The sequence below is a fragment of the Zychaea mexicana genome, assembly GCF_025766255.1.
Source record: "Zychaea mexicana strain RSA 1403 chromosome Unknown BDB00scaffold_87, whole genome shotgun sequence".
Lineage (NCBI taxonomy): Eukaryota > Fungi > Mucoromycota > Mucoromycetes > Mucorales > Lichtheimiaceae > Zychaea > Zychaea mexicana.
In genome coordinates, this window is record NW_026516750.1 from 41,040 (window position 1) to 66,634 (window position 25,595).

Sequence of the window (25,595 nt, forward strand, 5' to 3'; positions counted from 1 at the left end):
CTCAATTTGTAGAGCATTAACATGACTTCTATTCTGATGACTCTTCTAGACCATTACATGTTGTTAACTCACAGTAGCTGCTTTTAATGTAGTAGGTGTAGTACATATTGTGTTACATTCCTCCGAAAAAGAAAGAAAAGCACCAAGACATATGATACATACAGTTATATACATTTCATGGCTGGAGAAAGACGATGACAATACCCGTTCGGAACTCTCGGCCACCCGAAAAAAAAACAGAAGCCCCTACATGGTTTACATATAAGTAATATGTATCCCATTTTTTTTTATTGTTTCAAAAATATTCTAAAACAGATGCTTCAATAATTCATCGTCTGGTGATCAGCTAAAAAGGCACCCAAACCGACAGAAAAGCTACAATTAACACTATACCTTCCTTCTCTCTAGCACATATACAAGCACACGTATATCACCTACCATCAGACCGCTTGATGGTTCTCTTGGCATTCTTTGATAGCGCATTGACGATAAAAATAAAATATGCATATACTTTAAAGTACTGACCTGGAACACTCGAGCATATAAACAGCCAGCAATTCTGTGTTACCGAAATCGGCCACGTACAGAAACGGAACTACGCCTTGAATTTATTGATTGCTGTTGCAACAAGCAACGTGCCTGTAAGTATGCAGCACGTAGTTGATAAAGAAAACGTGGGCTTTTTGTTTCGCTAAGAGTACGAAAGTTTCTACTGCTTATGCTCGTACTAAGCTGCTGTGATAACAACATCATCGTCAGTGTTGTTTGTGCTCCATATTAGGGTTCAATACAGTATAGTTTGACTTGTACACTTTGTTTTTACCAAGAGTACAGACACAAACAAACAAACAAAGCTCCATTTTTTATATGTCGAGAAATCCTTAAACGAAGGGGATTGCACGACGACAAGGTAAATATGCAACATAAGACATAAGGGCGATTCCGATGTCCCTGATGACGATATTCAGATTACTGCGACGAGTATGATTTCTTGCATGGTTGTGTTAGCAGTAGTAGCTTATACTATATTTCGGCAATGGAAATGGCTTGTTGTTTTTTGTTTCCGCGTGATGAAACTGCATTTCCTTGGCTATGTGTCTAGAAAGATGCCAATAAGCGCCGGGGCATGAAGAGTGGAAGGTGAGAGGGGCTTGAACTGTATGATATGTAGATAGTGAGCCGTGCATGCATTACTACTGCCACATGAGACGAAGGTTGCAGCAGCGTCGTGATATATCTTACGTATTTAGAGAGATTGTTCTTCTTTCCGTCCTACCAACCTCCTCGTGATAGCAGTGACAGTAGTGTCGCAGCAGTGGCAGTATATAAACAGAGCATATTTTATTTTACCTGGCGAAGAGTAAGATTTTGATATCCTTTGCGCACATCGATTTCAAAACAGGACGGGTTCGTTCACTTCTTTTCATTCACTTTGGTGCCGTTGTTGTTGTTGTTGTTGCCGGTTTGACCACCAACGGGTCTGTGCCCAACAAATTTATTTACCCGGATCTCGTTTCTTCACCTCTCCCCTCTCCCCTCTCTTTCTCTTTCACTCACTCTTTCTTCTTTTTCCCTGTTTCTCTTCTACCTTCTTTCTCGTCTACCGTCCTAATGCTTGCTTGGCAGTGGGCTTTGATAGCGTTGGCGATCGCAGCAGTTGTTTCTTCAGTAGCTTTCACCATTTACTTGCTATGGAGGCGACGTGTTTGGCATAACAAGCAGCAAATACAAGCAACCCGCTGTTGCCCGGGGCCCCACGATCAACGACGACGACGGAGAGGAATGGATTTTGGAGCCGACGAAGTACGAAAAAAGGACAGCGACTCTGCCATCGGACGGGTATCGCCAAAGTTTCCGTCTTCGTTTTTACTGCAGCAGCATCGGCAAAACAATACGACCACAACACCATCAACAACGTCAGATTCTGTTTTTTCTGCAGAAGATCTCGAAAAGGCACAGCATCTCGTCATGATGCCACTTTCGGCACCGCCACCGCGAGCAGGAAAAAAACCAAAATTATGCATGCCACAACAATCAAAAGCGGACATTGATTGCCCCATGAAGAGCGTCTCATCTTCGTCGGCAACACAGCAAAAGAGGCTGGCACAAAAAGAGGATAACGGCAGTAGTAACGTCAGTAAAAGCGAAAGTGAGTGCAATGGTAGTGGTGTTGTTGATCACGATGACGGGAACGTTGAAAACTATGGTGACCAGACAAATATTTTACCAAATACAGCAGCGTCTGTTACATCAACCACCTCCGCAACAACAACAACACCAACACCAACAAAGAGATCCTTTGTATTGACACCGTTTTTGGAAAGTCCCACAACAACACCGACATCCGGGCGATCGACGGCCGAGCATATTGTGGCCAACGCTATAATAAGTGATTCCAACATGGAGCCTCACTACCACCACCATCATTATAGTTTTCCACAACAGCATCATCAAAATCATCAAGAACATCGACAGCAATACTATCATCGACGTGGATCGTCTGCGACAACAACCGCATCGTCTTCCAACAATCTAACAGCTTCGTACTCTTCTTCTAATGGCAATATCATTAGTAGCAGTAAAAAACAATGCAGTAATAATAGTAGCGGATGTGGATCATCACCAACACTTCCTCCGCCATCATCTTCTTCTGTTGCTATGCGAAATAGCACTACTACTACTACTACATCTCCATTGACCACAGGGCAATGGCGTGGGCCGACACCGCCTTGGACCCTACTAGGAAATGACTCATCGAGCAACAATAAAAATTGATGCATTATCTACCTCGGTGAATTTCTGTATATAATATCATGGTGTGTGTATATCTACGACAATATGTATCTGGCTGTCGGGATCCCTCCAGTTCTTTTCACTCTTCTATTATTCCCACTTTTTACTTGTTTCTATTGCATTACGTTTATACATAAATTATTGATATAGAACTATGATTCGAGAGATAGTAAATGACACCGCCCGTAATCAACGATTAATAAATGAATATCGACGAATGACACAGCTGGGTAACGAGTACGAACGGAAGCAAGTATATCAAATTCGATGCGGTCACTGTCAAACGATGCTGACGAATCGTGGCATGAATGTTCGTCATCAATTGTCTGCCTTTTTTTCATGACTGCTGCAAAGCATACCATATTATACTCAAATACAATATCATATAGGCCGTGCTTTTGTCAGATCGATCCGTTCAATTATTCTCAACAGATTTATTACCAAACACGTAAATCACATCAACATCAAATGATTGAAAACAAAAAGGAGCATGTCGCATCTAATTTGTTGTATATAGTCTCGGATTTGTACAAGGAGACTATTCTGCAGCATCATGTACATGCAGGGTTCGAGACACAGCATGCCTTAATTGGTAGGTCTAGTCAGATCTTCAATTTGATTCGATCGCAATATGTATTTATCTATTCTTTGTTCTAACGAAAACGTAGTGGTAACGTAGTAGGCTATCATGTCAATGTCCCTTGTAAAGTGTGTTTAAGTCAGCCGAACAATGGGCATTACTGGATGTTTCGAAGTGCGGATATCAAGCCATACCAGATCTTTGCACACTGTAAGGAAGAGATAATTATTACAAGGACGAACGCAAGTGATTGTCATGCACCACTTACAAATGATAAGAATCTAAAACAATGCATTTGCCTTTCTATCCCAGTAAACGGTCCTAAATGTTCAGATTTGCCATTGCTATGGGGATTCGTACATGGTGCAGGAGACTTTGTTGCAGGTTATCATCGTTTGGGAGACGAAGTTGCTGCATTTGAATCGTGTCAATTGTCAGTTCACCTGCCAGCATCTGTGCCACTGATTGTTTGTCACCCTAAAATTACACGAGTAACTGCAAGGACGCCAGATGAACATCTTAGAGATCAATATGCGGAAACTTGTAGATAGCATCTGTTTTCAACCTATAAAACATATTTATTTTTCAGCTGCCATCCATGCTTCATCACTATGATGAACGAGTCGATTTTATATATGCATCAGTTAAGCGGACTACTTCTAATAATAAATATGTGTTGTTGCGTGTCATACTAAAAGTTTTCTGTTGAAATAAACGTACGTTATTACATCCATGCTTCTTTAAACGCATAGGATGTATCTTTTGTGCTGAAATGAAAGAATTTTGTGGAACAAGGGGAAAATGTTGATCGCCGAAAAGTGGACAGCCAAATAGATACAAGCGTCTTGGCATTAGCATGTTTGTCGGACTGCGCATGTATTGATAAACTTTGAATTAAGAGAAAATCGAGCCGTTGCAATTGCAATGGGTGGTACAACAAGTTGACCTGTCAACATTCCGAGAATGCCTGAAGATAATACCACCTGCATATGTATCACGATCAGTGTACAAGTAGTTGATATTCTGCTATACTGCAAATGGCGATATAAGTTGAGTTTGATCTTTAGATTACAATAGTTCTTTACGCATTTTTGTTTCCCTTTTTCCTTCTCGCGTCTGGGCTGTATACGCTCCTTTTTTATTCTTATTGTACACAACATCGGCTGCGACCGACCACCAATAATCATTATCACGAACGATGAACATTGGCCGCTTTAGCACATACAGCAACTTGGTCAGGCATTGGTACCTGCTGTTTCTGTTCAACATATTAATACTTTTATTGCTACTTGGATACCGTTGCCGGCCACTGATAGGCGGCGGCCAGTGGACAGCAGCAAGTGTTGGCGATCGCTTTGCCAATGGTGTTGCGAATGATCAGATCCCAATCGCGGACTACCTGGCTGCAATCGAGGGCAATGACGATTATGCAATCGATGCTGCACTGATACGACTATTCCCAACACGAGCATATGAAGTTATACAAGAGCTGGAGGACTACAGAGCACAATCGTTTCTATTCAGGCCGTTGTGGACCTGGTGGCATGCAAGGCAGTCGTGGAAACGGATCACCAGTGCAACTTTGCCTGCCTTTGCGGGGAATGAATCCGTGCCCTGTCCAGCAGATGAGATACCGCTGCCACTTTTGCGACGTATGGTATCCAACAATCTCGGCTTGCCTGATCCAAGAGACGGCCACACGATCGATGAGCCCTATATTTTTATCACACAAGCTCAATCAAGGCTCTGTGTTCGCGCAGTCATACCAGAGCCATCAGCTTTCACGACTATCAGCAGCAACGTATCCGAATATCACTATTTCTACCAACCTGCAGATACACAACAATCGACGCTCAGATCACCTTGGTGGGACTCGTTCATGGTTTATGCATTCAACATGGACACAGATGGGACTATTCCAGTTCACATGGAGCCTTGGAAAGGGCATAAAAAGCTACGTGATGAGTGGCTCCTGCACTCACCCGACAAACCGCATTTTATGCTTGCAGTTGAAGTCATGATGCACGAGCGCAAGCTCCTCCATATCTACGAAGGCAGCCTAGCGCTCCCCGATCCAGGCCTTTACAAATTGGATGCTCGACTTGAGTACCAAGGAGGGGAGTGGAACTTTGAAAAAGGGCCGATTGTACCTTACAATCCAGATAGCATGGACGTGTACCCGCATGGGCTGTTTTCGGTTTCAAACCCCATGTATGATAAAGAAGAACGAGAACATATGAATGAAGAGAATGATGGCAAAGATACCGAGGTCCGACATATTGTTGCGCACCACATGTCATTGCCTCTTTGCACACGCGCAGATTTGCCAGGACGCTGGTTACCATCGTTTGCATTACCAACGGATCGATCAGCCGAGCCGGCAGCGCTCGATCGGAACGACAAATTTTGGGCTCCATACGCATGTCGACTTCGCCGCATTAGCTACGAGGATTTTGGTGCATGCTTGAAAAAAAAGTTTCCCCGAGGCATTGACACGTACGGCGACTCGAATACGCGTCGGTCGATTAAAAAGATTATTACGCACGGACGTTGGTGTGACGACTGGCATTTGGTAGGTGATGCAGGAGCATCATTTCCTCCGAAGGAACCCTTTCGAGCGCCCCCGGTAGCAACAGTAACGAACACTTCGGATACGTACGATGATCCGCCACTACGAAATCAAAGCGCCGATCCACTCAACTGGGATTATATAGGCAGCATGTCACAACTACGGTCATGTTACTGCGAGGACTTCAAGGAACCAGGGTGGAACAAAGAATGGTTTGATCCAGAGAAGCGAAGTTCGGTGGTATGGGTTGGCAACAAGACGACAGGCGTTAGATTACACAGCTACAAGTGGGATGGATTGACCTATCTCAACAACCCTTCGTGGCGCACAGCACTCGAAGCGACCACGCTCGCTGGAACAATCGGTGATGCTGCTATAATTTCCGTCGGCAACTGGGATGCAGCCTTTATGAAGGTCGAACAATTTGAAAAGCAACTAGATATTTTGATCGAGTTAGTACGTCGACGTTATAGTAACAAGCTTATCATATATCGGACACCCCAGTACTACTGTTGTCGCGTTGACCATTCCGATCGAAATCGTCTCGTAAGCGGACCACGTGTACAGCTTTTTGATCAGCTAGCGAGAGACCGATTTCTACAAGCGTTTAACAACTTGATGGTATGGGATACAATGACCATGGGAGAGTCAAGGACCTGGGAAGAGAAACAACTAAGCAATGGCTGCGCATCAAATCACGTTGCTGCTGATGTTGTTGAAGTGGAAAACCAACTACTTATGAATGCACTTTGTAACGCCAACTAAAAAGATTGTACATACCCCACATTTAACTGTTATACACGCAATAAAGAGCATTAAAATATTAAAAAGAGCTAAAATCATACATCCACCATGGTATCATATTAAGGTTGGATAAGTTCATAACGACAAGGAGCGCTTTTACAAAATTTCATCATTTAATTCTACTAGCTGGTTATGCTACGGTTTTAGGCCGTTGCTATATATCGAGACCTCGTTTAGAAACTTGGTAGTGCTCAGAGATTATAGGTAGCATATACAAAGCTGGTCCGCTTACAAAGTCGATCTAATGTGGGCTACTTCGATATCATATTTGCGCGAACTTGTTGTGCAGTAGCCTTCAAGCTCATTTCTTAAACTTGCTACGCACCTCTTTGTTGAAAAACTACACCTAATAACCTTTTCTTCGTTAATATTTTCTATTCAATAGATTCTTTTCTCATTATTATGTGATGACTAAACATAAACTGCTCCTTTTTCATTAATCCCGTCGGGTTCAATCCCTTCAGCATGCTTAAAAGTAAAACAAACCCAAGTGTGAAAAATTTATTATTCCCTCTATACCATTGCTGCGAATTCCTTGAAATAATGAGGGTTGAAAGTTGACGGATATATAATGAACGGGTGAACCACTGTATGAACCCAAAACTATCAGTATATTAAATTATAGTTATATTTAATGGATACTCAGGGCACGGAGTCTGGGAAAAAGGCTACAGTATCCGTGTCATTTTGTGCAGATGTTTTACGAAAAACAAAAATATACAGTATGCGGTACTGACCCATTAATGCAAATTAAAAGCTAAAAAGCAGCTGACTGACTTTACTAGGATTGCGTAGTTATTATAGTTTTCTTAAGAAGGATCAGCTGAAAAGATAACTCCTCCTTAGTGAATGAATGACACAAGACAAGTGCATTTTTCATCATATCACTCAGTAAGAGCACTATACACTAGAGTGCTTGGTATACTGACGTTTTGGAGCATCTTATCGATCGTTCAGCGTCAAATAGTGAAATCGGCATCACACGCGAGAATTCTACCGTCATATTAAATTATTGGAATAGCGCGCGGCCACGGATGATGCTTTTTCTGGCAATAGCACCATAACAAAAATAGTGGAAAACATATTTGATCCATTGATCGTCGAAGCACAAGTACAAACGAGCGAAAAATGGCTCCTCTTGATGACCCAAAAGTTTTTTGTGTGATAGAAAATGAATTGTAAGGAATGAAAGGAGATATATATCTATATTACATTTCTTCCAATTCATCATCAGTAGCCATTAAATCCTCCTCCGGAAAGTCGCCCACGGTCACCTTGATTGGCCGGACAAACGCACCATACTTAGGAGGACAAGAGAAATACCGAGTGCCTTGAACAGTACCATCGTTTTTACCCATGGGTTCATCATACTGTACACCAACCCACACACCCGGCTGGAATTCCGTCGTGCCGACGAAACGAACTGTTCCACGCCGCCGATTAAGAGCATCTTCTGACAATGCGACCTCGCACCGATCGCCTATTTTGATACTGGCTGCTGCACGTTCATTTTCATTTGCAAACTGTGCCATTTGTTCTTGTGCTTCTGCTGAAAAACGCCCCAATTTGTTACGTTCCTTAAATGCACGGACAGTATCCGTGCGTTTCTGGTACTCATCCTCGGTCAGTTCGAATTTTTCCACCAAGGATACGTCCGTGTATTGGTTCTTTATCCGATTTGGGTTCGTGTCAACGACGTGTAGCCGCATGAAATCTTCGATTGGATAGGATCCCACCATACGCTCGTCGTCGTCAATAGGTCCAACAAGCGATTCTCCCTGGTACAGGCTTAGTTTTTGGGTATCAGCCGGGACGCCCGTAATGGGCTCGAGTTTATACTGGATCGTGCAAGCGGAGGAGCTGTCTGTCAGGTTGCCCATATGTTTTGAATCCATTTTCTTCTTTCAAGATCTAAACGAGTAAATTTACCTTGAGGTCCAAAATGGTCCATCCTTTGTCAAGTCTTCTTTCAGCGTTGATATTTTCGGGTGTAGTTACAATGACTGTTACGATTGACATAATTCTCTCTTTTTCTTTTGTAGAGTGTGACAAAAAGAAGACGTGTGTTATAATGGAACGAAAAAGAAAGGAGACGAAAAAAGACAGCAGCACGCGGTTTGTGTTACAAAGGTTCCAATGAAAAAGTTTAATTTTAGACACGGCGTTCAACCATGCTTTGAATCATGCCAAGTGCAGAAGGATCATATTCTTTGAGTACAACTTGTTCGTTCTCAATGAACGTATTGCCCTGTACAAACACTTTACGAGGCTGTTTACTACGTAATACAATATCCCGAATGCTCTTCCAATCTTCAGGTACGCTGGTTGCATCCAAGTAGAACTGTGTGCCTTCCTTTTCGTCTGCAGTTGCCTTGTAGATTTGGAGTTTTGCCAAAAAGTCAGCCACAGCAGGTGCACCAACAGACCGAATCTTGGATCGATCCATGTTGATTTCTAAGCTGCCGTCGTCTGTCTTTTCAATGACCACAAAATCTTGTCCAGCCTTCAACATGACATTGAAGATGGCGTAACGACCCTGCATGTGTGCTTGGCCCCACTACACAAAAATAATAACATGTCACGTTGGTAAAATCTTTTGAGATCGATAATAACTGAGAGATTTCCCACTACTGCCGTATCAACTAATCGATCTCTCTTGCTTACCTTCTTTGCCTCTGGATCGTAAAACTCCAACGCCATTAAACCAGCTCTAGCCATATTTAAATACATGACATAGACGACATCCTCTGCCTCTTGATCCCGGTATCCAAAGATGTCCAGGATATCCTTGTGATGACTGAGCGTCAATGCAATGCACTCTGCACGACACTCTTCATAGCTACTGGCAATAGCCTTGAAAATGGAATTGAACGTTTGACCGGGTTTGTACCATGTCTGAACAGTTTTTCCAGGCGTGAGCGGGTTCTCGACCATTTCCTTGTCAAAATTGAGCTTGCCATCCGCGTCCTCAGTGAACAATTTGCCAGTTCCGTGACCCAACTCGTGCGTGCCCACCTGAACCTCGAATGATGGATTGCGGTACTTGCGGTACAAATCGAGATCGCACTGTTTTATAAACGGAAATTTTTCATCCGGAGACTGCGCCGAAATCACGTTGCCCAGTGACACGTTCTTGGATCCCAACACTTGGGTGATATTTGTGTAGTTGGGGATATTGATTCCCGCAGGGACACCACCGGTAGCGAATGCAAGCACTTCGAGCGAGGTGAAATCAGGTTTGTTGATGGTTTCACGCTCGAACGTAGATGGCCATGGCAACCGTGAGACAAATGTCGGTGCCTGGTCGACTAGGTTGCCGAACTTGATCGTTTGTTCCTTGTTCACCATGGCAACAAAACCTTCCCATTCCGCACGGACACCTGTGTGTAACGGCTCTTTATGCTTAACACAAAATCCCAAATACTTAGTTTGATAATAGGAGACATGACACTTTACCTTGTGGATCGCGGTAGGTCTCAATAAATCCAATGTTGGTTTCCACGTTAGGTCCAATATCCTTCAGCCAATGTCGCTGTGATTCCATGTGTGCTTCAACGGATCCCGTAGTAAAGGACTCGTAGTAGGCTTCCAGCATATCGGTTTGATGTTCATTGGCACTGTATGCAGCTGCCTGACGTATATTCTCGGAAACCTTTTGCATCTCTTTTTGGAAGTCACCAAAACTAATTTCGAGCTCCTTGCCATTACTCAAAGCATACTTTCGAGAGTCTGCCACATTGCCTGATGCGGTCACCACTTTGTATCCTTCGTTTGTTTTGAAGATTCTATACCAACCAGCAAAAAGCATGTTTAAATTATCTCTTGAAGGGAGGTGAGATCGCAATAATCGCTATTACCTTGTGTTCAATGGTTCGATCTTATGCTCTTCTAAGAAATCCTGCACAAGGCGGATATCAGCCTTAGTCATGTCGGAAGAATAGTAACCAGATAGATGGCCGTCTTCTGGGAATCCAAGAAGCGTGTTTTTCTCCACATTGTAAATCTCTTGTTGGGTCTCCAGTGAAAGCCTTGCACCCGCAGCCTCTACAATCTTCTTCAAATCTTCTACGGGAAGACGTGGGATGAACTTTTCGTCACCAAACGACTTGTAGTTGCTCAAGTTGCCCAGGAACTGTGCAGAGTATTGCAAAAACTGTTCAAATGATTCTTTGGATACACCACTACACAGATGATATAAATACAACACACGCATCAAAGAGTCAATAGCAGCAAAGAGTAGATATTTTCCTTTAACTGTTTTTTACCTCTTGGCGGCAAGCTGTTCTACGTTGACCATTCCGCCAGTCTTGTCGTCACGGAAGATTTCAAGAATCAAGATATAGATGGGAACGGCGTTGGGATTGGTTTGGGCGACGATCACACGAGTACCTTCAAAAGAAGCGCGCGACATGTAATGAGCATAGTGCTTTTCACGGTTGGAAAGTGATTCGAAGAAGGGCTTTGCCTCCAGACGAGAGTAAGGGGGGTGTTCGTCAGCAAAGTAGCGCGTCATATTAGCTTTGTTGGCAGTAGCAGTAGCAGTAGTAAAGCGACGGGATAATAAAGTGTTGGAATAGTGGTGTTTTGGGGTAGAAGAAGAAGAAGAAAAGAGGCGCTTGACAATAGGAGCAGCAGGCGATCGAATTGCGTAATAAGAAGATAGCATCTTTTTTTTGTGTGTTTTCGCAGGCTGCGTGTGATGATGCTTGTGTTTTGGTGGACCTGAAAATAAAAAAACGCCTTGCACTAAAACAGGCAATAATTGTCAAATGCGACAAAAGTTACCCTATATTTCACATTGAATATGACCGAACCACCGAAACCTGTTAATTTAACCCCGTCTGTCCGTGCTCATTAGCCTTGCTTGCTTGCTCTTGCAACAGGACGAAGGAAGCGGATGTGGGCAACGTTTCTCAATACAATAAAATCCATAGTATATACGCTCAAGAACTTGTATGATACAACTTATGGCGCCTAGATTTGTTTTTCAGCTTGGCGTCACACGAACTTTTTGAACAGGGCAGGTGATACTTTTCTTTTTTACTTGGCGATTCAATACTTTTTAGGGTTCTATCTGTCACAGTAGTAGCTCTTGTAAGTTGCTGAGCTGCCAAGTAACTTCTGAGCTTAAGTATGTGATTGAGCAATTGAAGCTTTCTGCAGAAGTGTGTGCGTGTAGTAATGGAACTATCCATTCACTATGGAAGCTTTATTCTTTGAAAAAATGTGTCCTACATGGTATAATACAGAAAAGACAGGCAACTAATGGTAATACGTCAAGTATAGCAAATGGTAATCCGCAGTGACTATTTTCTGAAAACAAATATTGCTGCTATGTCTTCTCTATGCCGGAATGATGTTCGGTGCACGCCATCCCGATTGACCTTTCGAAATCCACCACGTCAATATAATTGAATACAAAGCACATCTTGAAAAAAGCCAGGTCTGTCCCCAAACTCGGCTACCTAAAAGTCTTACTTAATTTAGTGCTGTCATAGCACTTTGCAAGAAAAAGGATCGTAATACTCTTATTGCTTGAAATAGGAGCAGGAATGTTATTATACATGTACAAATACACCTGCCGATGATATCATTTTCTTATTGGTAAAAAAATTGTTGTTGGTGTCAGAAAATACAGGGTTACTGAAAAATCTTGTCGCACATTTTGAAATATCAAGTTGTATTGTAGTAATAAATAATGTCGCATTTTTTAATATAGATATCGCCTGTTTTAGTAGCAACATAACGAATTCTGAATAAAACTGTCTAATGAAGACTATTTTAAATAGTATTTGCATAAAGCTATGATGGTTCACTGGATATGATAAAGAAAAAAGAGATTCTACTTACCTTTTATACTTACAATTTACTACATAGGTAGCTCTCTTTTCTACAACACTTAATTAAGCATATATATATGTGAATGAGAAACGAATCCTAGAAATCCATAGATTTTACGTATTACATGCCTCACGGATTCTTGTAGTCAAGGTCTTTCTTGTTGTGAGAAATCGCTGACGTTTAATCTTGCTCTTTGTTACAGACCAAAACTGTTTTACTGTACATATGTATTGGATTGAGCTCAGGCGAATATGAAGGAAGATATGATATGCACATTGATATCCACGACATTGAATATATTCTGCAGTATCAATGGAAGTGTGGATAGGTAATGGCCTTTCATATGTGGATATTCATTCATTTCATCTAAGTGCTCCCTTCAAAAAATTAATATAGTGACCTGTAACAGTCCCAGTACTCAGAACTTCATATTTTTGCCTGGCTTTTCTCTTCTTTTTAGGACGAAGTGTTCTCACATTAACTCTAATTAAACCTAGGCAGAAATGGCGCCCAACACTGTTATAGCTTTTGCGCTTGTAGTTGGCATCGTTACAACAGCAGCAGTAACCAACCTTTGACCAAGCTCTTGTACGCTTCATATTTATAAGGAATGTTGATTTATCCATAGATACACAATTAGTTAAGAACTTCATATTGGTTTGATCTTATTCTTAAAAAACATGATCAAAGCGTTCTTCAAATATCTGTCCTATTTCTTTACAGAGAGAAACTCTGCTTTTTTCAATAATAAGTTGCATTCTGTCCTTATAAAATTATGTACATACTGTGCTACTGGATACTTTTAGATCACTACAGTAGGGCTAAACTCAATTCAATAAATGCTCAGTAATATCCACGACTGCAGCAGTAGGATTAAAGTCAATGTACTTAATAATCGTCTTTCAATGTTCCTCATTAAGAATGCATTTGCGGCCTTATTTCTGACTATCTACATAAATCGAATACAAATTCTCTTGATATTGCTTTACCCATCTCTGTGCAGCACGAACATGTATACATAATTGCTTCGCAACTGCTGAAGCACTCATACATTTATCAATCTTTATTTTAAAAAAATTGGCCTTGTCCTCATTGGCATACGAGTATATAAACGTTTCACAGCTATTCCTCTCATATATACGTCTTCATATCTTTCCTCCCTTGGATGATTTAAATGCTGTACATTGACGTGTGTAGTACTGGCAGATATACGGTGTGTGATGTGAGCGATCCAAGTGCAAAATAATTCTGATGAACTATGTTATCCATAGGTTCAGGTCTGCCATTATCATCAACAGCACTTCCCTGCCATCTCCATAGAAAATTTTCTTATCATACTATGATGTAAAGTTCGATGATGTATAGTTTGATTGTAAAGCCTTCCAATAGTATTTATATTTTTACAGTGCGCAAGTATCTGATATCGAAGCAGAGCGACATCAATTTTGAAACATGTGACACTGATTGTGCTGCCAAGCGACTTTGATTTTTATCATTTATCACTTCATCCTCAAATCTGGGCCTTTTAAACTTGCATAACATTGATCATCAGTACCGCATACTTTTGATTAAAAAGCCTTCTCAATGGAATTGGGAAGCTATTGCTTACAGCTATAAGTGTAGATGCGTAGATTCCTGATTACAGTAGCATTTTTGACAGAATATAAGAAGTTTCAGTCGCTGTAAGATAAAGTTATATTGTGTTGGGGGCAACACTTTATTTTATCTCATCACAGTATTATAAAATTGAAGCCACACAGATATGAATATATACCATTGTATATCAAGCGAATGGGTTTATATTGGCGTGTCTGTGACATACTTACGATGCTACTGGCGTATATACGTAAAAAAGCGTATCTGGTCGTATCTAGGATTTTTTCAACGTACTGTATATAGCTCCGTATATGCCATAGATCTCACTAGAAACGTATGTTGGCGAAACTGGTGCAAGAGAACCAAATGATCTCCAGACAGTGATTTCGTTCTTTTAGTCTTTGCACGATATGTAGCAGCTGTTACAATAGATAATAGAATGACCATTAATAAGTAGGTATTCATGCAAGGTGTATCACAATCAGGCGGAGGGTCTATATATAGACAATCTCATCATGCTGCTGCTATTGCTGCTGCAACAAATTGCGCTATAATTCGATGATGGTTGCACAATTAATGTAAAGCGTAGATTTTTAGGCTCAAATGGCGTGCGGATTTTCGTTTTAACTCCTTCCTTGTCAATCTACTTACCCAGTGCGTGCGACAGCATGAATGTGCTTGCCACATGGTATGTATTTTTAATGCTTCAACACTAAAGAGATGCAACGTCCAATGCAAGTACTAGTATAGATCATATAACACGCTCGTATATTGGTACTACTATTGCTAGTAATGCTATTACTTTCTAAGAAGATGATGACAAAAGTAGTGTTGTGATGCGCATTGATGTACATACCTTCCTTATTCGTGCTACACTCATCATGGGTTTTTTTTTCAGCTTTTCGCTCTCGTGAGGCTTTAGTAACAATGAATGATTCGGTAGGTTTCAAATGCCTTGACCCGCCAACCAGGCCGAATAAGTAACCAGTACTTTGGTGGTTTCTTAACCCACCTGGAAATCAAGTCACAGCAGAGAGTAGAAAGAGGCGGGCAATGCTTAGTCGCCGAGTATTTTTTTTTTTGTTTTTCTGGGACCGAGAAAAAAACATCTGCAAGCCAAGCGCGGAGAACTGTCGCATTGAATGATCTGCTTTTTTTTGTGTGTTTGCAAATCCTAATAAGCAGCATTTTTTTTTCTCTCGTTTTGCCTCTCTCTCACTCTTTCTTTTGAAGCACCTTTTTTTATCTTCTACTTTCCTTACCTTTTCTCTCTCTCTCTCCCTACCACCCTACTCACCGTTTTTACTCTTTGTAAATGAATATTCAAGACTATATTCCATCTAATGCAAAGGAATCCCAACCTTTGCATTATGCAAACGGTGATGACCTTATTCGCTCAAATAACTTTGAGTCCAGCAGACGCATAACGGCATCTTCTTCGACAATGCTTTCGAGTATCCCAGAAAACGAGGCTGCTACAACCACTATGGCTCCGGCGGTACCGTCCATAACGACAACACAAGGCATGAGCAACGCTAATAATATGTCTTCGTCGATTGCTGTTGGCGACGACTTTGGACAGCAACCAGCAACACAAGATTTAATTGACAGTGACACGCAAGATTCAGTACAAGACACATTGGACCCAGCATTGCTGCTTTCTCGATACTCTCGGTACGACAAGCGCAAAAGTAGTCCTGCAGTATTGGGCTTATTGCCAGGTCTAAGTCAAAATCAACTGGCCATGCATTTGTCACAGCAACGAAATTCGATTGAGGCTGCCATGTTGCTCGCCAATTTGAATAAGCTTAGTACGGAAGCCACTACAGCTGCCCCCACAGCAAGCAACAGCAGCAGTAGCAGCAGCAAACCTGAACAAGGCAACAAGGGTAAGATTTGAAACAATTTAGTGCGTTTTGTTGGGGGTTGTTGTTGAAGAGTTTGAAAGAATTGGGAAGGGAGAAAGGAAAAGACGACGCCTGTAGTCTGGTTTTTGTATTATTGTGGTGTGTTTGCATTGTGTATTTCATGCCAGAAGATGAGGGCGTGTATATTTGTGTGAGGGGGGCTGGTTGGTGGGATTCAATCTTTATGCGCATAAAAAATTTTCATCCTACGTTACTACCAAAATTTACACGCCCACGCTAAATCTCCCTTGTCTTTATCAAATGTATACTTTGCAGGCACACCATGGCAGGATGACATGTCTCTTGAGACACAGCAAAAGTCTAGTTGGGATGACGATCTCGGCACCTCTTTGGAAGCAGAAAGTATGCGGCGCCACTCGTATGATGTGGGCATGACCTGGAACACCATGCCCGAATCTTTCCTTGGCCGGTCCGATCTCATGCCGAATCTTGGAAGCTCGTCTTCCTCCACCGAAAACGAAGAAATGGAAGTGTCAGCATCAAAGCTTACATGGACGCAAGATGGTATGGTCGTGACTGGGAACGACACAGGCTCTTCGACGACAGGCGAATATGCACACATGTTTGAATTCATGCAGCATCCAACATCTCCACGACCGCCCTCTTCGCCACCATCACTACCACCATCATCATCACAAACGCCCTCGTTTCCAAAACACTCGCCGTTTTATTACCAGCAGTTACCGCCTCCACCCTATCCGCCTCCACATCCATCGTATCCTGCATACCAACAACAACTGCAACACCCGCATCAGCAAACCCAAGGTGTTTCACAACCGCCTCTGCCACAACATCCTCAGATGACTGCCCATCACGACCAGTCTCGTCCTTTACCGCCACCTCCACAGCCGATGGATCCTTACTATCGTCCGTACAACCAGCATCCAATGCATCCTCCTCCACACCCTTACTATTATCATCCTCACCAACAGCCACCGCCACACCAGGGCCCTCCACCGTTGATGCACCCAGCACAGATACCCGGATCGATGCAAGCTGCACCACCCCCTCCTCCCGCGGCACCACGAACCACAAAACGGAAAAAGGCCAAGGTGGATGAAGACGAAGGCGATGTGGTGGAGCCAGGCGACCCTGATTTCCCTGACATGGCACAACGAGACGTTGAAGCTGCTCGTAATGATCCAGAGGCTCGTCCAAGACGTCAAAAAATGCGTTTTGATGATGACCAGTATACTCCACGATGGGTCCGTTATAATGGTCAGGCCAAGGAAGGTCTTTGTGATACGTGCACGCCGGGCAAATGGTTACAGCTCAAAAACAGTGCTTTTTGGTAAGAAGAGAAAGAGAGAAAAGACGTAGAGGAAAAGGGATCCTCTTCTTTTTTGGTCCTTCGTGTAGGAGCTGTTTTAACATGTCATTTCTTTTCTTAACTCCCTCCCCCTCCCCGCAGGTATCACAAACAGTTCTTCCACGGTATTTCTTCAGTTTCGGGTAGACCATTCATCCAGCCAGTGGAGACTCGATGGGTTGACCAAGATCTAGTGGAAGGCCTATGCCATCAATGCGGTCAGTGGGTTGCGGTCAGCAATGTCAAAAGGAAGAACAGTGTTCTGTGGTATCGTCACGCACACAAGGTATGTATAGCTGTCTAGTATCGTTGCTGCTACTAAAAGGCCTACTATGTGAGCTAACAGAGTGATTGCTTGCTATGTAGTGTCACGTATATCACAAACCTAAAACGGGAACACCTAAAAAACGTTAATATCGTATACCTTGTCCTTCTCTTTACTGCACTTTCAAAAGCACACTCTCCTAGCACATCTCGAACGCACACAACCACACAACCACACACACACGTACACATATTACCATCACACTAGCAGTAACAACATCAAAAGTTTTTTCCTCTTTATTTTCATACACTTTGCTTATCGTTGTGCTCTGAAGTATTAGTAGAAAACACATCACACACAAATTTTATTTTCTCTTTGTATATAATATTGTTATCCCTCCCCAGCCTTTTTTCCTCGCCCTACACTTTTCCTTTTCATTTGTATGTTGTAAAAAAATAACGCAAAAATAGCTATAATACACTCTTTATCTCCTCTTGATAGTTCTTCCTTATCATATAAATAAGTACTGTACCTTACTTTTACCCCGGCATTGAATTAGCCGGAGTGTTCAAACTAAACATGTAGTTTCATCCCAAGGCTGAATATTAACACCTTTTCGTACCTGAGGAATCTTACCGCCGTGTTACACATGTTCTCGTAGTACTGCACGACTGTACATACCGCTAGCACACAGTTTTGGACATTAGTACCATGCTTAGAAACATTTGCCAAAGTTAGTCAAAGGAGTTTGATAGAAAGCTGCTCGCTGCTAAATTCACTACTCATGAAGCATAAAAAACATTTTACAGTTGGCCACATTAAGATTTGAGCTCTTTTGAGAGAGAGAGAGAAAGAGACTCTCTGTGCAACTAGGCGCGGCTTGTTTCCTTCTTTCACTTCTTCTTTATCCTTATATCATCTTCAGACTTTTGGTGAGGTTACAAACGGATCGATCTTCTCACTTACATCCTTCCTTTTATTATTATAATTATTATTATTAGAAGCATATAACTAAATAGGCAGCGATCAACATCAGCTAATGCACGTTGACCCGTTCCACACTACTATATGACTTATTCTATGTACTCTGATGATGACCATCTGTATGTGCTTTCGCTCTCCGTTCTTCTATCTTGTTTTATTAGCATGAACAAGAAGTCTGTCGCACCATAAGCATGTATAATAGATACTCTTGTACACAAAGAAGGATCTGCAGCGATTGGTCATTCTGTTATGTAAACATTCCCCCCCCCCTTCACACTTGTTCCTTCGAGTACTTCACGAAAGGACAGCGATGTGGCTGCTTGTACGTGGAGAAAGAAAAGTAATCGGTCAGCCGTATAGCCGCGTTAGGCCGTCAACTAGTTCAATCACAAACAGTCAATTTCTAGCTGCAACGTTGGACAAATGTAAATATGTAAACTATCGTTCCAGAAGGTTTCCTGGTTACATATTTCCGCCCACTTGGTGTCGTCGGGGCTTAACACTACATTCTTTTCCCGAAGAGCCGTAAAACACTCGAAAAACGGCCTATTCTGCGTCTGCATTTAAGACCGGTGGCGACGCACTAGTCATATGGAGCGTACTGGGAGTCATTAGCAAATATAGAAATCTTTGATTGAGGAAGATAGACGATCTTGTCAATAATAAGCAAGTCCCGGTCTTGGTTGCACTACATATTTGGCCCCTGTGACAAACAAGAACCCTCTTTCTCCTACCACTTTTTAATTATGTAAACTGTTATTAATTAAAACTTCTATTAGTTACTGTATCAGGTATTGACTTAATAAGAACATGCGTTGATTAGAAATATGCATGCTGATGTAGCGCCGCCTCTTCTTGATGATGCACGCGTACAAAATTAATCCTTGCTGAGCTGGGAATTGATACACAACATCGGGTTAGTTGTTGATAATGATTCAGAATCACATCATAATCATCGTCCAATGCTATCAGAGATTAGTACGTCCGCAGGTTTCGCTCTTGGTAACGTGATGGGCTTAGCATTGACGCTCTTATAATATGCTCATCAATCGACTTATTATATATGAATTGTGGTGTCACGTTCTACTACACCTCCAAAATTGGAAAACTTCCCAATAACAGCTACTGCGACAAATATATCTGGCAAGAATGAAGAGAGCTATTTCATACTAAACCATAGTCGACGATGATTGCTCTTTTTCTGTTGCCGGTTTATATGATACACATGATAAGTAGGGAGCGTTGCTGTGTATGACAATCTCTTCGTCTCCAAGAACAGAAAGATTCTAGTTCGTACGACGTTGAAGCAGGTGGGCGAGGGATCGGAAAGGGATATTAAGAAGACATGTTGTGTGGAGAAATAGGGTCATTCTCTTATGGAACGGGATACGAAAGGTGAAGCGGGGTGAAAACGTGCGTTATCGGCTTGATACATTTTTAGCAGCAATCAAGACTGTTGGAAGAACGTCAACCCAAAAGAGACTCAGCAACGGAGAGCGATAAGTTTGAAAGAGATGACCAAGTTTTAAAAAAGGTGTGTATGCTTTATTTCTTGCTGTGGTACAGTGGTACAATGTGGTAGTAGTTGTAGCAATAGTAGTAGTAGTAGTAGTAGTGAAGTGCGCGGACGTTGGAGATGAAAAGTCCAGCTCTTCTTGTAAAGGATCTTTTTTTGGCGTGTTTATATGAATTGTGATTGTGTACATGGGAGCGTGCTTATGTGATTGTGTGTGTGGGTGGGTGGTAGTAATGATAAATTATTTTCTTTTTGGATGTGGGAGACTGTTACAAATTGGAACGTTGTTCACGCATGCGTATGGCTTGCCGTCGGTTCTGGAACCAGATCTGTACAGTCCTCGGACTCATCCCTAGCTCCTTTCCCAGTTGCATTCGTAGCTGTGTTGATGGGAACAGCGTCTGCTCAAATACTTGATTAAGCACTCGTACTTGCTTTGCCGTTGCTCTTCGTCGTTTGATTTTCTTCTTTTGCTGCTCCGGTGACGACAAGGGTGAGGATGTCGATGAGGATAATGAAGTTGCCGAAGAAGAGAAGGATTTGGGTGATGCAGGTGGTGATAACAGATTGCAGATGTCTAAAACTGCTGGGCGTTGTTGTTGTTTTGTCGCTGTTAGCGGTGGTGACGGGAGTGGTGGTATCAGCTGCAGCTCATTCACTGCTGTTGTCAGCAGAGATGAAGTAGAAGATGATGAAGGCGAGCCTTGGTGGTATGGATGATAATGCGACGAGTTGTTGTTGGAGGAATGTTGATAGACACATGGAGGATCTCGGTTGAGTAAGCTGGTGACTGAAAGCATTTTGTGTATGGAAGTGTGCAAGAAGAAGAAGAAAGAAAGAAAAGAGAGTGAAAAATGGCAGGTCTATGTTTACGATTGATAGATGAGATAATGGGGAGGTGATTAATAAATAGCAAAACATGTTTTGCGCGCGCCAAACAAATAAATAGCAAAGCTACTTATTATCATAAATAGCAAATGCAAGGTTGTTGGCCGGATCACCGAAAAAAGGGAAGAGCAGGTTATTTTTATTTGATTGGAGTAGGCGGCGGATTTGGCGAGGCGATGCGCAACTTGATTTGTCTTAAGCATATGACACAAGGAGGATTGCTAGGACAGAGCGGAGACAGGCCAAGGGTAGAGAGGGGGCAGGCGGGTTACATAAAATTCTTAGTTCCGGCTTTGGGAGCAGTAATACGGACATAATAATACACAGGAAGCGCGGATAGCAAGGACAATAGAGCGCTGTGAAAATGGCTATTTATATGACATAGAGCTATCACATATATTGCATCCAGCCCTCAGACAGATCACGATTAGCGAATGTAGCTTAGAGAGAGATCGAACTGGTGGTAGGTAGTACACCGTCATTTCATTAAGATTTCACGGTGCGGGTTACTAAAACGCCGTGCTCCGAGAAAACAAGTAACGTGCAATTCTATATATATCAACTACTACTCTATAAGGGTTTTTGCGTCCAGCTTCGTTTTGCTTCCATTCTCCCGTTGTGTCTGTGCATCTCGTTCTTCCTCCTCTCCGGGCAATTTTTCTTTCTTTGTCGACGCGTTTTTCTCATTCGTATTTACGCGCTCGTTCAATGTCGCTTTCTCGCAAAGGTGCACTAATTGTCCCAGCATCAATGCTTACAAACACTTCACAGCTGTAATCGTCACGTTAATGAATCGTTTCAAGTTGAAGTGTGTTTAATCGCTCGAGCAACTATCGTAGATCCGGAATTATTTACACATATCTGAGACAAGACATTGGGCCCATGTCAAAACGTTATGGCTTCGAGGTGGATGGTATCTGACAATCGTCAGAAGCTGGAAGATCAAAAAGCAGTGACTTCTAAGGTGATGGAGTAATAAATGCATGATTGCTTTTGGCGGGTGTGGTCTCGATATGAAGTTAGGAGATGAACAGTCATTACTGCTGGTCAATATCGACTTCATACAAACACTCTAGGCCCGGTGACAAATGCATTTTAATGACCTGTGCGACCATTGCCTCAGCGATTATATATTTTCAATCGTGGACTTTTAAGAGCAAAGATGTTTTTACATGGCCATTATGATGACGGTATATATTTTGGACACACAAAAACGAATATGACAACGCTCTTTTATAAGCTTTTTTTTCAAAGGGTATGCGTTGAGGGAAAAAGATTGTTTACCTTCTAACTTTTGCGTATTTAAGGTGAAACCACAGTTGTCCACCCTAGGCTTTTCTCCGTAGTAAAAGTATGTAAGCGGCCACAGATGTTTTAAGGGAAGTAAGGAGTTCTGTCGACAATTTATGGGATCCGAATATTTAACCATCCTGTGCCAAGCATGTGCTACCTAAAAACTGAGGGCTGTTTTTTGTTTGTACCACACTGCTGTTACCGTTATTTGCCCTTATCCTTTTAGAATAGCATTTTACGGTAGGCTCGCGGTCAGGCATCTTTATAAAAGGCTTGCTGTTGTTTACTGTAATTTACCGTTATTAGCCTATGAAACAGTCTTTATCATGGAAGGCTAGCCGTTGACTACCTTTTGGTAGCCGTTGTCGTTCGTCTACTAGCTCTAAATACTGAATAACAGAAAGGAGCGTACTATTGGTAGGCTTGCATCTTCTTTTGACCATCTTTTTGGCTATTGAATTATTGAAATAACATTCTTGAAGTGTGTTCTTTTCAATGATATCTATGGCGCTGCTACATTGATTTTTTATACATATGCTATGTGCTGCTCTTGGGCAGATACTTCCACTACTACATAGGATTGTACTCTTCCTCAATTGTGTTTCAAAACACCTCCTCATGCGGATCTTCTTCTTCCTGTACATTTGCACCCTCTGGAACTACAGACTTATCAGATGTTTCTTGCTACATATCTCTTCAAAACGTCGCTCAATTAATCTTTTCTGACACCTTTTTCCAAATGGTACGTCCGTGCTCAGAACAATTTGGAAGAAAAACTTCGGTGTCGTCTGCTTGTGCTTGCACGTTTGCGCTAAAGCAAAGTAAAGCTAAGTATCGAGGAGAATTATACCATCCCTATATGAGATTACTCCACTCTTTCATATACCAACCAGTGTAAAGCTCAGTGCTATTATCTCCTGCTATGAAATTTGACGCAATCATGGCTGTTCCTTTGTCAAAACTTAAGCCAAAAAAAGCAAGCTTGGATACAATTCAGCATGGTAGGGTTCTATATACAGCCACTCTGTCTGTTTGAAAATGTGGTCATTGAAAGCTGAATAAAGCACTATTGCTGTCAAGGGTACTCATGTACTACAGTCAGGTATACCATAGTTCAATGCTGCAATACGATATGTAGCAACAATAACTGGAGCTGAGAAGAACAGAAAGACTATTTACGTAAGTGTTCGGTTTGTTTTTGTAGCTATTGCTCTCCTCATCATCGTTCATCAGCTTCTTGCTTTCTTCGTTGGTGCGGCACAGCAACATTAAAATGATGTCCTTTGCTTTGCTGATATATGTACTACACTAACTGTGCTGGTTACATATTAGTGGCAAAGCGGAATGTTGTTGGGCGCGACTCCGGGTTTAAGTTATTACGACGTCGCAATACAGCTATTCGTCTTCGAGCCTAATCATTGCTTAGTTGAACTTTCTAATTTTTTTTTCTAACACCAGTATAGGAAAGCTTACTCTAATATTTTCACCACCAGCAGCATACAGAGCGCGTGCAGCTTCGTTTCTCTGGGTTTGATTTTGAAGGTTAGAACGTCTATGTCGACCGACTTTGAAAAGAAACAAGAAGCTAAATAAGTTGCACCTTCTCTCCGCCTCCTGTCTAATTTGGGTTTTCTTGTTTCTTTTCAAAGCTTTGTGATTGCTCCAATACAACAAATCGACGTCTGCGAATCCTATGAGCACAAAGGTGACGCGTTAACATAGCTGTGGCAAGAGGAAAAGGCCAAGTTTATCTTTCTGCTATAAAAATGATATAGAGAAAGAAGAAAAGCGGAAAAAACGGGGAGGTCTGTCCGCAAAATTCAAGTTTTGCCAACGGCAAAACTTGTTGCTCCAAACTGCAGAGCTCTTCCTGATTTGAATTGATGTGCATAATAATAAACAATTGATAGTAGTAAAAATCGTTTTAAAAATTGGAGCTCCCTGTTCTTGCTTAACAGATATATATAATTAAAACTTATTTACTGTGAATTGATGTTATTTTCTCTGTGAATCATGTTAAAACTTGTTATTTTTTTTTCTGTGGAAACTTTATGGATTTGCCATTTTCATTCGGACTCACATAAGAAAACTTCACACAGAATTATATTTTTCCACATATTCTTTTGCCGTGGTGTAAAGCCGGCTCTTGAGAGCATATTTGTATATAATGATATTGTTATTCTTTGACAAAAAAGTGGCAGGAGAGAGAAAGAAAGGAGGGAGACGTAAGCATGGAAGAGAATGGACTAGATATTAAAAACGAGCAAAGAAAGAAGTACATAGCAGGGCTATTTGTTTATAAATCGACGATCCATTTGTTGACGATGCTGCGTTTGTTGTCGTCAATATGCAAAAGATCCACCATTCCTAAAAAATCGATTGTGTATATAGAATGTAATTTTAAGATAAGGTATATATTATGCCTAAAAAATACACTAAAAACTTACGACTTTGTAACGGAAATTGATACTGTGGATTTTAACCTTGATGAAAAAGAAAAAGGTCGTATCATGACATCTCTTTTCGGAACATGATGATACTACATACCTCTGTACTGCTTGGATATCCGCCAGTAATATCCAACAAATGCAATTGCTTTTATCAGGCTGCATGGCATCTAAAGAAACGTGCTTGTCGACCTCTTCAAAGAGTTCATTCTTTTCAGTGGTATTTTGGAACCTGGTTGGTGGCATTATATATCGTTAGTAAAATACATTTTTCTTACAGTATTTCCATCCTACTGTAACTCTCAACACAGCACGTTGGTTGGTGGCTTGCTTACATTTCCTTGATATCGGAAGAAGTACACCGTAATATCCAAACAGGTTCAAGGTTGGATGATGATTTGGCTGCAGTCTATCCCAGCTTTCTTGTCGAGCAGCCTTGACTCTTGATACTGTAATATATGCAATTAAGTCGTAAAAGTTGGAAGTATAGTTTAACCAAGTCTACGTTACAACATTGTAATTTTTTCAACTCTAAGAATCTTGCCGGGCAGGCTTGGTCTTGGAAACATTTATCAGCGACATCCAACTTTGGTCTCTTATAACTTTTTATAGCATGATTATTTTAGCAATCTGATGTGTACAAACTACTCACTAGCATCTAAAGAGTATGCTCGACATTTTGTTTCTTGAAAGAATTTATTGGATGCTGCCTGTATGTTTCGAAAATGGTCGCTCACTATGGTGGTTTAAGATGAGCTGCACCAATTTAGAACTTGATTATT

General features: G+C 41.6%; 7 protein-coding genes across 7 annotated transcripts; 4 read left to right on the forward strand and 3 right to left on the reverse strand.

Annotated features, from left to right (window-relative positions):
- The first annotated feature begins 1,492 nt into the window (after positions 1-1,492).
- BDB00DRAFT_613277 (uncharacterized protein) lies at positions 1,493-2,938 on the forward strand. Its single transcript, XM_053118028.1, has one exon. The coding sequence runs from the start codon at positions 1,612-1,614 to the stop codon at positions 2,773-2,775; it is 1,164 nt and encodes a 387-aa protein (XP_052975717.1). The 5' UTR covers positions 1,493-1,611; the 3' UTR covers positions 2,776-2,938.
- BDB00DRAFT_613286 (FAM72 protein-domain-containing protein) lies at positions 2,862-3,786 on the forward strand. The gene is made up of 5 exons (XM_053118029.1): positions 2,862-3,103; positions 3,183-3,241; positions 3,311-3,385; positions 3,462-3,615; positions 3,686-3,786. Exons 1-5 carry the CDS (start codon positions 2,948-2,950, stop codon positions 3,686-3,688), a joined length of 447 nt encoding a protein of 148 aa, XP_052975718.1. The 5' UTR covers positions 2,862-2,947; the 3' UTR covers positions 3,689-3,786.
- A 648-nt stretch (positions 3,787-4,434) lies between these two features.
- BDB00DRAFT_842982 (uncharacterized protein) lies at positions 4,435-6,775 on the forward strand. The gene has a single exon (XM_053124924.1). It carries the CDS (start codon positions 4,572-4,574, stop codon positions 6,705-6,707), a length of 2,136 nt encoding a protein of 711 aa, XP_052975719.1. The 5' UTR covers positions 4,435-4,571; the 3' UTR covers positions 6,708-6,775.
- Positions 6,776-7,954: 1,179 nt separating this feature from the next.
- On the reverse strand, positions 7,955-8,765 carry BDB00DRAFT_876328 (CAP Gly-rich domain-containing protein; the record flags this gene model as incomplete). The annotated part of the gene is made up of 2 exons (XM_053127466.1): positions 7,955-8,584; positions 8,676-8,765. The coding sequence occupies 2 exons, from the start codon at positions 8,763-8,765 to the stop codon at positions 7,955-7,957; spliced, it is 720 nt and encodes a 239-aa protein (XP_052975720.1).
- Positions 8,766-8,898: 133 nt separating this feature from the next.
- Positions 8,899-11,259, reverse strand: BDB00DRAFT_770548 (dipeptidyl peptidase-like protein III; the record flags this gene model as incomplete). The annotated part of the gene is made up of 5 exons (XM_053119891.1): positions 8,899-9,303; positions 9,411-10,126; positions 10,203-10,531; positions 10,604-10,927; positions 11,012-11,259. The coding sequence occupies 5 exons, from the start codon at positions 11,257-11,259 to the stop codon at positions 8,899-8,901; spliced, it is 2,022 nt and encodes a 673-aa protein (XP_052975721.1).
- A 3,784-nt stretch (positions 11,260-15,043) lies between these two features.
- Positions 15,044-18,174, forward strand: BDB00DRAFT_842993 (uncharacterized protein). Its single transcript, XM_053124925.1, has 4 exons — positions 15,044-16,072; positions 16,367-17,402; positions 17,523-17,706; positions 17,787-18,174. The coding sequence occupies exons 1-4, from the start codon at positions 15,499-15,501 to the stop codon at positions 17,832-17,834; spliced, it is 1,842 nt and encodes a 613-aa protein (XP_052975722.1). The 5' UTR covers positions 15,044-15,498; the 3' UTR covers positions 17,835-18,174.
- A 2,025-nt stretch (positions 18,175-20,199) lies between these two features.
- On the reverse strand, positions 20,200-21,401 carry BDB00DRAFT_842996 (Homeodomain-like protein). The gene has a single exon (XM_053124926.1). The coding sequence runs from the start codon at positions 20,983-20,985 to the stop codon at positions 20,455-20,457; it is 531 nt and encodes a 176-aa protein (XP_052975723.1). The 5' UTR covers positions 20,986-21,401; the 3' UTR covers positions 20,200-20,454.
- Positions 21,402-25,595: the final 4,194 nt, after the last annotated feature.